Source organism: Mastigoproctus giganteus, chromosome 3 (assembly GCF_048544385.1).
Source record: "Mastigoproctus giganteus isolate SK-2022 chromosome 3, ASM4854438v1, whole genome shotgun sequence".
Taxonomy (NCBI): domain Eukaryota; kingdom Metazoa; phylum Arthropoda; class Arachnida; order Uropygi; family Thelyphonidae; genus Mastigoproctus; species Mastigoproctus giganteus.
Window position 1 is genome coordinate 179,984,604 of NC_143577.1, and position 15,885 is coordinate 180,000,488.

Below are 15,885 nucleotides of genomic sequence, written 5' to 3' on the forward strand. Positions count from 1 at the left end.
CTACCCACCAAGGGTGGCTAGCTAATTAACTGAATTTATGTGATTGTTTTAAAATTTTATAGTTCTTAAGTAAAATTCAGTGGAAGACAGTGACCAATTCCATATCAAGAGATGATTCTAATGACACTCACTGCATTCGTACAATCATTGTTCACAGGTAATTTATGTTGAAATAGAATCTTAGTGATGTTTATGAATTACGCATTCCCCTCCCCCCTTTTTTTCAGTTCCTTTCCCACTTAACAATATTTTAAAGAAATTACACAGAAAGAACTTCGAAATTTTTGAATATTTTTTAAACCAATGCCACCATTCATATAAACAGAAACATGAACAACAATCCAAATGATCAAGCTTGAATATGCAATGCAAAGTTGCTGAACTAAAAAAAGGTTTTATATTTGCATACCAATTACAATTATTTTTAATGCACACTGTTTGCCATTTAAATGAGTTCCCCATAGAGAAAGAATGGACAGATTTACCTAAAAATTTGCATGCAAAACTGTGACATATATTGGTGTAAATGATTGCCATGAAAAGCTGATTAGAACAGTAGAATGCCTGACAATGTCTGTTATTGCTATTCTGAAGGTAACTGAAGGTGGTATAATGTGTGTAAAACATTAGTAGGCAAATAAAATAGTGAGAGAATGACTATGAATGGCTGACAGACTTTGAAAGGAGTCAGATCAGTGGGTTGTTAGCAGTTGGATGGTGCACTTGGCAAATTGTCATCCCTGTGGTTCACGATGCCTGGACAATTGCATGCTGTTTGAAACGAGTACAGTAAGATACTTGGAGACAGGTCACTAGGGGCATCAGAAAGCTCTAGTGGTATTAGAAGATGTCAAAATGGGTGGGCTAATGGACCTGCTGATAACAACATGAAATGTATCACAATTTTTCAGATTTTCATCATTGAAGTTTCAGCTAATTTTTGGATGAAAAGCATATTCTATTAGCATTAGTCTCACTTATCACATTGTAATGTTTCTTCTACAGAGCAGGAGTACACACTCGAACAAAGGTTAAAAGCTAGATATCCTTTTGTGTGTTGGGAAGCGGAAATTGCTGTTACAGTGACAATTTGGTTATATCACCCAACAACAAGCATGTTCAACTTTCATAGGTGAAACATCCCAATTGAAAATAGAAAGTCACATACCGCTTACAATATTTAAACAATGGCCCAAGGGTAGAATAAAAGTCAAAAGCTAGGTATCCTTTTATGCCATTGATAAAACTTTGACAAATGTTCAGTGTATCTATAACTTTGCTTACATTTCAGTTCTATTAAGCACTGACCAACACTGTATCTAAAATTTTGATTTAATTTCACTGTTATAATCGTACAACATTTATATCAATTTGTGGTTACAGACAAGCATGGAGGACTGCAAAAATTTGCTCTGAACCACATCCGATTGAAGCAGGACGTGCTCCTGATCTTATTCCACATAAAGCAGCTCTGATCAAAATTAGAAAGTCAAGTATCCCTTGGAAATATTTTCACACAAATAATTTACACATCTTTGTTCAAGAGTGATTAGGCATCGTGAAAAAGGTGAAGATCCTGATGAAGGGATAAATGAAGAAGAATTATTACATGGGTATAAAAAATACAAGAAGGTTCACAAAAAAAAAAAAAAAGTCTATATACAAGAAACAATTATTTTTACAGGCTTGTTTAAAAATATTATGGACCATTCTATTGAAAAAAAAAAAAAAAAAAAGATAATTCTGGCTATGACAGTTCAACAATTGGAGCCAGAATTATTAAGATGTAATCACTCATGTTTAGACTTTTGTAATATAAAGTTATATTGCATGTTGGAAGACACCTGAAAAGATTAAAATTTATATTGTGAAACACTTTTTAGATAACACAAATCTTAATATGTGTTTTTAATTAGCATATTTCCCGGACCATAAGATGAGCTTTTTCTGAAAACTCTTGCCTAAAATTCCTGTGGCTTACAGTTTGAATGAGAAGCATGCAGTGAATTTTTTTTTTTTTTAAATCAGATTATATACTGCAGGGGTGACCAATGCTGTGGCATTCATGCCATGTGCAGCTTTCAGTCGTCATCATCAGTCATTGTTCCACTATTCCACAGGTCGACATACGAAGCCTCACCACCATGCCCTGTCCGTGCACATCTCTCCATCGCTGATTTTACTCCAGTTTCCTCCTATCTTAATGACATCGGTCTTTATCATGTCCTGCCACCTCATTCTTGGTCTTTTGTCCCTTAATTGTAAGGGCAAATGCCTTCTCACTGTTATAACATTCTTCTTGGCAAATGCCTCTCATTCATCCTGTTGACAAGTCCAAACCATTTGAAATGGGACCTTTCAATCCTATTCTGGAGTCTTTCAACCTGAATTCTCTCATTAATCACACTATTCCTGATTTTGTTGCGTCTTGTCTTTCTGGCTATGCTCCTCACAAATCTCATTTCTACCCCCTGAATTCTGCTTTCATCCTTTTTCCGCTTAGTCCAAGTTTCAGATGCATACATCAGAATTGGTATGTAATAGACCTGATATATAGCCATCTTCTATATGTCTTGTCTTCAGATCAGATCAGATCTCTTGTCTTCCTATAGAGTAACCCCAGGGGCTCACATCTGGTGAGTATGGGCTTGGCACACCCAAGGTCCAGAGCTGGATATCATCATTCTTCTCTTTCTTGGTGATTTCCTTCTATTTTTGACATTCTCTCTCTCTCTCTCTCTCAGAGTAACTTGGAATTTTTTGGCTGGTGCAGCATAAGCCTCAGGCTTCCTTGCACCACGTAGCTAGTAATAATAATAAATTCCCACCCACTTCTATCCTTCTACTTATTTCTTCATCTACCACTCCAGTCTTTGTAATGGTGCTTCCTAGATATTTGAAGTTATTAACCATTTTTAGTTCTTTCCCTACCATTGTAATGTATCTGCCAGGCTTGTCACTCCTCTTTAGAACCATTACTTCACTCTTCTCCTGACTGAAAACCAGTCCAAATTTATAGGCCATACTAGCCCATATATTAACTTGCCATTGCACTTGTTCCCTGCTCTCTCCTCATATGCAGAGGTCATCTGCGAAGAGCATGACTTTCATCTGGTCCTGTCCAAGTTGTTCCACCACTCTACATTGCACATCATCCATGACAGCTACAAACAGTAGTGGTGATAGGATGCCTCCTTGCCTCAAACATGATGTTATTTCAAAGCTCTCCACCAACCCCATCACTGTTCTTACTTTGCTCACTGTATTGGTGTACATATTCTCAATTCTCTCCACAAGATATTCCTCTATTCCCAAGTTTCTCAAAACCTCCCACACTTTCTTTCTCTTTACGGCAACAAATGCTTTCTTTACATTCAAAAATGCCATCCATAATTCTTTATTGTGTTCATAACACTTTTCCATCAGTTGCCTAATGCAGAAAATTAGATCCACCATCAATCTGCCCTGCCTAAAGCCATACTATTCCTTGGCCATCCTATTTTCAATCGTCCCTCTTATCTTACGTTCTAACACTCTCTCATACAGTTTACTCACATGTGATGTCAGTGTGATGCCTCTATAATTGGAACACCTTTTTCCGTTCCCTTTCTTGAATAACGGGATGATCAAATCTTCTTTCCAGTTCTTCAGCACTTGTCTCTCATCCCAGATCTTATGGAACAGCCTGTACATTCACACTATTCCTGCCTCACCATCTCTCCATTTATCTCATCTATACCAGCAGACTTACCTGTCTTGATGTATTTCCATGCCTGCACTACATCATTCCATATCAAGTCTGTCTGGTCTCTCTCCGTATCTTCTCTTTCATCCCCCTATTTTATAATCAACCTGCCTTTGTCCCTTTTGTTGGCTGTCCTGCATGTTCAACAAATTTTCAAAATACTTCTTCCATGTTTCTCTTATCTCTTCATTCTTGGTTATGAGGTTCTCCTTCTCATCCATTGAGTATTTGCTCTGTTCGCCATCTCTTCTCCTATTCCTCACCATACCATATAGTGTCTTTTTACTACCGTTGATATCATGTTGTAGAGTTTCACTCCATTCTTCCAACCACAGTCTTCTCTCCTCATTAACTAACCTCTTGGCCTCTCTCTTCACGGTTTCATATCTCTCTTTATTCTCATAATTTCTGTTCTGGAAGTAGGTCCTGAATGCATTATTCTTGATTTTCACAGTCTGTCTCTCTCATTCTCTCATTCGACCATGGAATTTCTTTCCATCTCCTTCTATTGCTTGTCCTTCCACAAACCTGCTCTGTCAATCCTACGATACAGTCTTTGAATGCTTTCCATTCTGATTCCATGCTGTTCACCACTGTCTTAGGTACAACCTTCCCGAACTCTTCTCTGAACATTCCTCTTTTTTCTCTTCTTTCAACTTCCACACCCGTAGTTTCCTCTCTCTTGTTATTTTGATTCTCTTCAATTTAGAGAATCTTAAGACTCCAACAACTAACCTGTGATCACTACCCACGGAGACACTAGGAATGACCTTGATGTCCACTAGTCTTCTACGTTGCTCTTTATCCACAAGTATATAGTCAAGGAGGGGGTTAATGTTGACCATCCCAACCATATCTTGTCATTTTGTGACTCTTTCTCTTCTTGAACCAGGTGTTTCCTATGACCAAGCTGTTCCCGTAAACAGAAATCCAACAGCCCGTCACCATCATCATTCCTAGGTCCCCAACCATGCGGACCTATAACATATTCTCGTCCTTGTCTCTACACTCTGACTTTTGCATTCATGTCACCCACGATGACTACATCTCTACCAGTGATGTTCTCTTCGCACTTGTCTTCAAACTCCAGCCTTTTCATTTCTTCGCAACCGGTTTGCTGTGCGTAACATTGTATTATCTTCAATGTTCCTCTGTCATTCATTTGCAATTTAATTAACATCAGTCTGTAGCTGATATTATTCACCTCCACTAGCCTTTCCTTAATCCTGTGATCTCTAATGATGGCTACACTCTTCCTCGCTACATCATCCCCAGACCAATATAGGTAATAGCCTCCTTGTAACTCTCTAAACCCATTTCCTTTCCATTTTGATTCACTCAATCCAAGTATGCTTATTTTTGTCCTTTAAGATGTCCACGCACTCCTCAATTTTTCCTGACAATGTCATAATATTGAGTGTGGCTAGTTTAATATATATTATCATCAGGCTAGTTGGCATCACAGATACCACCAATAAGATCAACTGTGTCATGTCTGGGCTTATTAGTTTTTAGTCTTCTTTATCTATTGAAGGCAATAAATTTAATCTGACAATCTGCCAAACCTATCACAGCCATATAGATGTGGTACACTTACTAATGTGAAAAAACAAAAACAAAATGAATATACAGTTAAAATTTCTTTTTTTGCCAAAATCTTTTTTGGGAAAAAAAGAAATTTTACCATTTTTTAGTGTTAATTTAATGCACATGAGTGAGCTTCTTATGGTTTATTCTGTAAGGACACATTAATTTGTTAAACTATATATTAAATTTCTTTTACAAAGTAAAATTGTTAATTCTTTTTTTTATTACAAGCACTTATTGCAATTATTTTACATAGTTAGCAAAGACATTTGGTGGTACTGATCAGTAGTTGGGGAGAGGAGGTATTGATTTTTGTAGCTTATGGATGGCACATATGATGTGCCATCCACTTTCAACGTGACATACAGGAAAAGGTTGGTCACCCTGATTATTGCTAAGCATATCTGAGGGAGGTCTTACACATATCATTAAAATCACTAAAACTCATCCTTTATTTCCATGTAACAAACAATAAAATCCCACTTCCTTTAGAATTTTTTTCCTGGAAAGATATGATCTCCAATAAATGTGATACTGACCACCTCCCTTGTCTTGCTTCTTCCCGATCTACATGTGCAACAGTAAGCAGCATGATCAGTCAAAATTACTGGTACATATTGGTATTAATTTGACTGACCTTCAGGAACTAGTAATCCCTTCTATAAATCAATGAGTCACCAGCAAGAGAGGAACACATTCCCAGTATTTTGCACAGTACGGCATTTAATTTGTAATAAATTTGTAGCTGTGATGAAATCAGTACAAGGAAAAGAGGTTTTTATATATTGTCAGTTTCAAATTGAAGATGCTAAATTATGCCATAGGATATGGAAACAGGCCAGCTGAAAGACATTTCGTTTTTTCTCCAAGAAAATTATACCTTTACTTGTGAATTTGTATTTAAGATATCCGAAAAAAAATTTTTCCAAAATTCTTCTTCTAAAATCTGGGTGTATCTTATGGTTCAGTATGTGTTCTAATCATCTGGCAAAATAGAATATTTATTTTACACGTATTCTAATTTTTCTTGACACAGACCTAAAATCCAAAAAGCCTTTGGTCCCATGTTTTCTGGATAAGAAACCTGGTACTGTACTTCCTGAATAAAATGTCTTTATAAATATCCATTATTTTCATAATGGACTTGCAAAGACTGATACTGCAGAAAGTTCTGAATGAATATAGGTGTCAAGAAGTTGTGAGATTGAAAAATCCCAAAGTACATAGTGCCAAATACATTTGTAATATCAACACAGACCATTACTTGATGTTAATTTCTAATCAAGACATTTGTGTATACAAGTAAACCAAAGAGGATCACAGTATCACATGGTTATGGCTTTTATGGAAACCATAAAAGCCATAATCATGTGATACTGTGATCATATTACTCATCATTAACCCCAGGGGCTCACATCTGGTGAGTCCTGAGCTGGACTGGATATCATCATTCTTCTCTTTCTTGGTGATTCCTGAGAGAGAGAGAGATTTCAATTCAAATATTTTCAGGTGTTTTTTTTTACTTACATTTCTTTGCACATACTTGAGAAATCTTCAGGATAGTTGGTTGAAATTTTCTTCAGGAACAAATGAATTTGAACTATATGTAATGTGCTATGCAATGTGTGTAAACCAAACTGGGTTAAAGTTTATAGCTAGATATAACAAGAAATGCGAAAGCAAAAATAAGAGTAGGAGTGTGCTATAGGCCTAATGACACGAATGAGTACAACAAACAATTGTACAGAGAAATAGGGTGGGCTAGTTTTTTTTTTTTTTTTTTTTAATGGAAACCCAAAACACGAAAGGTATCAAAACCTATAGTACTTAGTACCATGCATGGGTTGAAAGAGAAGTATGGAAGGGGGGGGGATGCCGGAAACTTTGCTATAGAGACTAAACATGGGTTTCACCACTTCAAGCCTCCAACAAGCGAAGTGGTGGTATTGCACCGGTCGATGAGAGTCATCTACCACCTGGTAAATCAGAACGTCTTATAATGAGGGATTTTAACTTCCCAGATATTGACTGGAACTTGTAAGTTGGTCACTCGCACACTAGTAAGACTTTTGTGGATTTATTGGATGATTGTTTTCTGCAGCAGCATGTTCGAGAGGCAGCCAGAGAGGGTAATACTCTTGATTTGGTTATCAGCAGTGATCATTCGTGTATTAAGAATTTGCAGATAAAGGAACCACTAGGTGGCAGTGATCATAGTGTACTGATGCAGGATTTAATTAAAGACATAATTACCATCAGGGGGAAAGGAAAGGGTTTTTGCTTCTGTAAAGGTGACTACAGTGGTCTCAGACAGTTTTTAAATTCGGTACAGTGGGACCAACTGATAATGTTACCAACAGCAAATTCAAAGTGGGAAGCATTTAAGGAATTAATCGTGGAAGCTACTAAAAGTTTCATACCTATTAAGAAATATTGTTCAAAGTTTAGGCCTAAATGGTTGTCAAATTAACTAATGAGACTTGTGGCAGAGAAGAAAAAAAGCATGGAATGCATATAAATTATCAGGCGACACAGAAACCTATGGCAGATATAAGCTAGTCTGTAATCAAGTCACAAAGGAGGTTAGGCAGGCGAAAGCAGATTACAAGAAATCTGTGGCAAAGGATGCTAAGAAAAACAGCAAGGATTTCTTTACTTATATAAACTCTAAAAGGAAGGGGATGAATCAGATTGGTCCATTTGATATCAATGGTTCGGCTGTTGATGATCCTGCTCAGACACCAAACAAACTGAATGAATATTTGCATCTACATTCACACATGAGGAGTTATTAAGGATTGAAAATGCCATTATCAAATTGTAGCAGGGTGCTTAATGATTTTGTAATAACTGAGAGCAAAGTGGAGGAGAAATTGTTGAAGTTAAATATAAGAAAGGCACCTGGGGTGGATGGGATTTATCCAGTTATATTAAAGACGGCGGCAAAGGAACTAAGCAAACCCTTAGCCATAATTATGAGAGCATCCTTGGACTCAGGGGAGGTACCCACGGACTGGAGATGTGCATATGTATCTCCAATTTGCAAAGGGGGATCGAAGGGTGACACGAGTAATTACAGACCAGGTAGTTTAACTTCTGTTCCAGGTAAAATAGTGGAGTCACTGGGTAAAGATGCATTGCAGTATCATCTAGACAAGACTGCAGCAATAATTCAGACACAGCATGGGTTTGTTAAGGGAAAGTCTTGTCTGTCAAATCTGATTAGATATTATGATATGGTTACAAAGGAACTGGATGCAAAAAATAATTGATATCATATACTTGGATTTCAGGAAAGTTTTTTGTCTGTTGCGCATGGAAGACTACTGTACAAATTGGAGCAGAATGGTATTAAGGGTAAGTTGCTACAATGGATAAAAGGATGGTTGAGTGGGAGAAGACAGAGGGTGGTAATCAATGGTTGCTGCTCTTCATTGACTAATGTTATTAGTGGAGTCCCACAGGGTTCTGTGTTGGGTCCACTGTTGTTTTGTATATTTATCAATGATATTGATGAAGGTATATCAGGCTTATTGTCGAAGTTTGCAGATGAAACAAAGGTTGGCAGGGTTGTTAATGACAGTAATGGCAGTGTGCTACTGCAGTTGGATCTAGAAAATTTGGGAAGATGGGCTGAGAAGTGGCAACTGAAGTTTCTAACATTGACAAATGAAAAGTACTGCATATGGGTAGAAGTAACCCCAGAGGAATGTAACAACTGTACTACACTTAGAGTGGTAGAAAATGAAAAACACGGAGTAATTGTGCAGTCAGATATGAAGTTTTCTGACCAATGCAGACAGGCTGCCAGGGCAGGTCATGGGGTTTTGTCAATGATATACAGGAATTTTGCTAGCAGAGAGAAGGACGTGATTGTCCCTCTGTATAAGGCAATGGTCCGGCCATTCCTTGAGTACTGGCTACAGGTCTGGAGGCCTCATTTTAGGAAGGATGTAGATTTGCTTGAGCATGTACAGAGAAGGGCAACAAGATTAGTAAGGGGAATGAAGGGATCCTCTTACCAAGAGAGAGAGAGGCTTAAGTTCTGCAAATTGCAGCGGCTGGAGACTAGGCACCTGCAAGGTGATCTGATTGAGGTGTATAAGGCCTTGAATGGGTTGAGCACACTGAATTCTGATGGGATTCTTCCACTTCTTCAGATCACGATCCTAAGGGGGTATATATTCAAATGTGGAAAGATAGCTGTAGAATAGATGTGCGGAAATTTGCCTTTAGCCAGCAGGTGTTAATTGCTGGAACAAACTTCCATCTGTCATTGTTGAAGTTGATAGGTTAAATAAATTTAAGGAGGAACTGGACAAACATTTAGGTGTGAATTTTTTTTTTTTTTGGCTGATGTTGCATAAGCTTGTGCGTTTGCTTTCTTGCATCACATGCCATGATTACTATTACTATTACATTGATGTATTCTAAAAAATCTATGAGAGATTTAAAATCAAATGTTTTCTTGCACATGATTTTTCTTTACATTTCTATATTTCTTCCTTTCTTGTATTTTAGAAAACATCAGGATAGTTGGTTGGAGTTTTCTTCAAGATCGAATGGATTTCAACTACAATATTAATCACCAGGATATCTGGATGGATAAAAAAGGACAAATAACTGAAATTTGGAAATAACTTAAAAGTAAGAAAGACTCAGTATCGTTAACATACCTTCAGGTGATATTTCTTTCCAAGGATTTGGTGGATACATAAAGGCAGCATTTTGAATCTGATCATGGATATCTTCCTCTTCATTAAACGGAAAAGTACCACTCAAGCTAAGGAGTTATGAAAAAATTTTAATAGAAAAATTATCAATTCAAAACATCTTTTAACAGAGGATTGCTACATAAATGGTAAAAAATTATAACTATTTGGAAGGTTGTGATTTTAAAATGTAAATTTTACATGTTTATTTAACTCAGCATAAAGATATGTGATGATTTCATTTGATAATATATGTTTTTGAGAAGTCAATTGTAAAATATATTTGAGAATGAGTACTATAAATGTTAAGAGTTAGTATTATAATTGCATATTTAGCATTAGTATTAGCATTAGTAGAGGCATTTGATGGAAGAAAGCAAGCTTATGCAGCATCAGCCAAAAAAAAAATAAAGTAAAATAAATAAATAAAAAATAACCACTTCCACTTCACCCCTCTGTTTGATCGAAATACCTGTCCAGCTGAGCCTTAAACTTATTTAGGCTATCAACTTCCACGACAAGGGATGGAAGTCTGTTTACCTACCAACCACTCGCTGGCTAAAGGCAAATTTCCGCACATCCATCCTACATCTGTCTTTCCTCAATTTGAATTTATGCCCTGAGAGGGCATAAATTCAAATTGAGGAAAGTATTTAGTATACTTTTGCAATTTGCAGCAGAGTAATTATTGTACTGAATGCCAGATTTTGTGATATTTGTGATCCAAGTGGATCGATCGCAGAATTCCAAGGAAGTTGGTTATAAAGGTCAAAAATTAGGCTCCAATTTAACATTCAGTGGTTAGTTTATTTGGTCAGTAAGTTCCCATCCCAGTGCCATAGTAAATCTCAGTTATATCAAATTATTCAGTCAAAAGAACCAAGGAATAGTTGGTGGCGAAGTGAGGGAGTGAGACAGCCTACATTTGGATTTCATTATATATATATATATATATATCCAAAACTATCTATAATATCTGTAATCTAATATCTATACTATCTATACCATATAATATCTATAATATTATTATTATTATTATTATTATTATTATTATTAATGGCCATATGGTACAAGGAAGCCTGAGGCTTATGCTGCACCAGCCAAAAAAAAAATTCCCAAGTTACCCCCTGAGAGAGAGAGAGAGAGAGAGAAGTAGAAAGGAATCACCAAGAAAAAGAAGAATGATGATATCCAGCTCAGGACCCTGGGTTTGCCAAGCCCATACTCACTAGATGTGAGCCCCCGGGGTTAATATATATATATATATATATCCAAAACTATATGTAAAACTATGTATAATACTGCTTTCAACTGTTATTGATCACTTATAAACTTATAATATCTTGATTAACAATCTCAGTTGGTCATTTGGTCAAATGCATCAATTCCTTATTTTCATATTTAAAAAAAAAAAATTAAATTTTGGTTAATATCATAAACTTGATTCCTGGTTGACACTTTTCAAATGATACAATGATTTACCTTTGCAGATAAAAAGACCGAAATCACGAACAAGCATATTCAAGAACAGTTCAGAAAATGTACAATAGATTATGATTTGATTGATTGATTTGGTAGTTGTTGGCGCATCGGCTTCTATGGCCATATTGCACCTCCCAAGGTTTTTGCAGTACTTTGATCCAAGCCCGAGGCGGGAATCGAACCCGCGACCTTGGGTTGCCGGGCAGGTACTTTACCCACTCGGCTAGCCCGGTCGGCTACAATAGATTATGATGACTAGACATAGTAACATTTGGATATGCAGGTATTTATCTTTGTAGATACAAAAGGCCAAAATCATGAACAAGCATATTCAAAAACAATTTGGTTATATATAGCAGATGGTGATGACTGGACATTGAAACATATGCAACAACATATTGTGGCCTTTTTTATATCACAGTGCATATAAATGAATATAATACAAATATTACTAGCAACATTACATATTATTTTTATTATTATTATTAGTCATATGATGCAAGGAAGCCTGAGGCTTATGCTGCACTAGCCAAAAAAAAAAAAAAACCCACTCCCATTTCACCCCTCCGCTCGTTCGTAATACCTGTTCAGCTGAGCCTTAAATTTATTTAGGCTATCAACTTCCACATCAAGGGATGGAAGTCTGTTCCACCAACCAACTACCCGTGGCTACAGGCAAATTTCCGCACATCTATCCTACATCTGTCTTTCCTCAATTTGAATTTATGCCCTATCAGGTGATTATTCTGAGCAAGTGGAAGAATCCCATCCGCACTGAGCATGCTCAAACCATTCAAAGCTTTATACACCTCTAAAGACAGATGTAGAATAGATGTGTAGAAATTTGCCTTTAGCCAGCGGGTGGTTAATTGCTGGAACAAACTTCCATCTGTCGTTGTGGAAGTTGATAGGTTAAATAAATGTAAGGAGGAACTGGACAGGCATTTGGAGGGAATGGTGTGATTTTTTTTTTTTTTTGCTGATGCTGCATAAGCTCATACACTTGCTTTCTTGCATCCCATGCCACTACTACTACTACTATGGAGCATGCTCAAACCATTCAATTTAATTTGCAAAACTTATGCCTTTCTTCGTAAGAGCAACCCTTTGTTCCATTCACTAATCTTGTTGCCCTTCTCTGTACTCGTTCCAGCAGCTCTACATCCTTCTTGAAATGAGGCCTCCAGACCTGTATACAGTACTCAAGGTGTGGCCTGACCATTGCCTTATACAAGGGAATAATCACCTCCTTATCCCTGCTAGAAAAATTCCTGTATGTCATTAACAAGACATCATGAGCTCGTCTTGCAGCCCATCTGCACTGCTCAGAAAACTTCATATCTGCCTGCACAATTACCCCCAGGTCCTTTTCATTCTCTACCACTGTCAGTGTAGTACCACAGAGTTGATACATTACTCTAGGGTTATATTTTCCAATATGTAGTACTTTACATTTATCAATGGTAAACTTCATTTGCCACCTCTCAGCCCATCTGCTCAACCTTTCCAGATCCTGTTGCAGCAGCATACTGTCAGTAGTGTCCTTAACAACCCTGTCAACCTTTATATCGTCTGAAAACTTGGACATTAAGCTTGATATACCATCAACAGTATCATTTATAAATACAGAAAACAACAATGGACCCAACACTGAACCCCGAGGGATTCCACTAATAACATTAGTGAACGATAAGCAGTGTCCATTGATTACCACTCTCTGTCTTCTCCCCCTCAACCATCCCTTTATCCATAGCAGCAATTTGCCTCCAATGCCACACTGCTCCAATTTGTGCAGCAGTCTTCCATGTGCAACAGTATCAAAAGCCTTTCTAAGATACAAATATATAATATCAAAGTTATTCCCTGCATCCAGTTCTTTTGTGACTGCATCATAGTATCCAATCAAATTGGTCAGGCAAGATTTTCCCTTAACAAAACCATGCTGTGTCCGAGCTATAACTGAAGTCTTGTCTAGATGACCCTGCAGTGCTTCTTTAACCAGTGCCTCCATTAATTTTCCTGGAACAGAAGTTAAACTCACAGGTCTATAATTACTTGTCGGCCTTTGATCCTCCTTTGTGAATTGGGGTCACATTTGCACATCAGTCTATGGTACCTCTCCTGAGTCGAAAGAAGCCCTCATAATTATGTCTAAGGGATTGCTTACTTCCTTTGTTACCTCCTTTTATATAACTGGATAGATCCCATCCATCCCGGGTGCCTTTTTTATGTTTACCCTCAACAATTTCTCCTCCACTTTCCTCTCAGTTATTACAAAATCATCTAGCTCACTGCCAGAGTTTACTTCACCTCTGGCATTCCCCTTCCTGAATAACTCCTCATGTGTGAATGTCGATGCAAAATACTCATTTAGTTTGTTAGCCACCTGAACAGGATCACCAACAGTTGAACCATCAATATCCAGTGGACCAATTTGATTCACCCCTTTCCTTCTAGAGTTTACACAGGTAAAGAACTCTTTGCTGTTTTTCTTTGCATCCTTTGCCAAAGATTTCTCGTAATCTGCATTCGCCTGCCTAATCTCCTTTGAGACTTGGTTGCAGACCAGCTTATATCTATCATAGGCTTCCATGTCACCCATTAATTTATATGTATCCCATGCATTTTTCTTTTCTGCCACATGTCTCATTAGTTTATCTGACATCCATTTTGGCCTAAACCTTGAACAATATTTCTTAGTTGGTATGTAAAGCCTAGTAGATTCCAAGATTAATTCTTTGAATGCCTCCCATTTTGAATTTGTTGTTGGTAACATCATCAGTTGGCCACACCGTACAGAATTTAAATACTGTCTCAGACCTCCGTAGTCGCTTTTACGAAAGCAGAAACCCTTTCCTTTACCCCTTATGATAGTTACCTCTTTGTGGAAATACCACTTGAGCACACTGTTATCACTGCCAAGTAGTGGTTCCTTTATCTGCAGATTCTTAATGCACGAAGAATCACTACGGATAATCAGATCTAGAGTATTACTCCCTCTAGTTCCTCCCGAACATGCTGATGTAGAAAACAATCATCCAATAAATCCACAAAAGCCTTGCTAGTATGTGAGTGACCAACCCACAAATTCCAGTTAATATCTGGGAAATTAAAATCCCCCATTATAAGACTCTCTGATTTACTGGCCCACTCTATTTCTCTGTACAGTTTCTTATTATACTCATCAGTCATTAGGCCTATAGCACACTCCTACTCTCAATTTTGATCTCCCAATGCTTAAGTCATTTTCAATGACTTGGGAATCATTGAAAATACCACAATTCAATAACATCTGTGTGAAGAAAACACAAGTCAATAGTGCTTTACTTTAATTCTCATTCCATCAATGATGTTGGATGAAAGTATACAGGTATCTCAAAAATACACGGCATAACTTCAGGAATGAGTTCCTCATATGTAGACGATAAAAATATTTTATATCAACATAGTTCCGGAAATGCTTGGTTCCAGAGTTATTAACCGGAATGTCTTATCTCCCACAGGTGATTTTCTTCATCACAAGGTACTGACAGAATCTGGTATTTTTCCATTCCGACCATGTACTCAAATCAGGAGCAAGCGGATACCAGTTTGGCAGATGGCAATGCTCTGGAGGCTTGTCGTTTATACCACAAAAGGTTCCCTGAATGAAAGTGTCTAGACCGGAAAACATTTGAAAGTATCCATAGCTGCCTTTGTGAACATGGGACCTTTACACCTCATGCTGCCGACAGAGGACGACCAAGATCTACAACTCCTGAGTAGAGGAGGAGATTTTGGATGTTGTGTATACTACTCCTGGAATCAGCACACGCAGAATAGCAATGCAACTGGCTGTTAAACATTTGACTATTTGGAGAGTGTTGCGAGAACACCAACTGTATCCTTACCATCTGCGGGTGACAGGCCTTGTCACCAGCAGATTACCCTGCGTGAGTAATGTTCTGTCAGTGGTTCTTGCAACAGTGTGGTACAACTCCTCACTTTCCTGCCTTAGTGATATTCACAGATGAAGCACAGTTCACATGAGATGGAATCCAAAACTTTCACAATCAGCATGTACGGGCTGAGGAAAACCCACGTGCAATTCTTCCATGACATCACCAACAGCGGTTCAGCCTCAACATCTGGGTGGGTGTTTTTGGTGATAAGTTATTTGTGCCTCATGTACTTCCAAACAAACTCACAGGGCAGGCGTATAGAAACTTTCTAGAAAACAACATGCCTGATTTCTTGGATGACACGCCACTGATCATTCGTCAACAAGCACACTTCATGCACGATGGCACTCCCGCACATTTCATCCACCTAGCCTGCAATTACCTGAATCGAAGATTTCCTGGGTGGATAGGTAGAGGT

The 15,885-nt window shown here is 37.7% G+C and overlaps 1 protein-coding gene across 1 annotated transcript in view; it reads right to left on the reverse strand.

The window, feature by feature from the left end:
• Positions 1 to 15,885, reverse strand: part of LOC150088444 (serine/threonine-protein kinase D3-like) — a 550,939-nt gene that overhangs the window by 54,114 nt on the left and 480,940 nt on the right. The window contains exon 20 of the mRNA XM_090370161.1: positions 10,009 to 10,115. Coding sequence (XP_090226287.1) covers positions 10,009 to 10,115 — 107 coding nt within the window. The remainder of the gene's footprint in view (positions 1 to 10,008; positions 10,116 to 15,885) is intronic.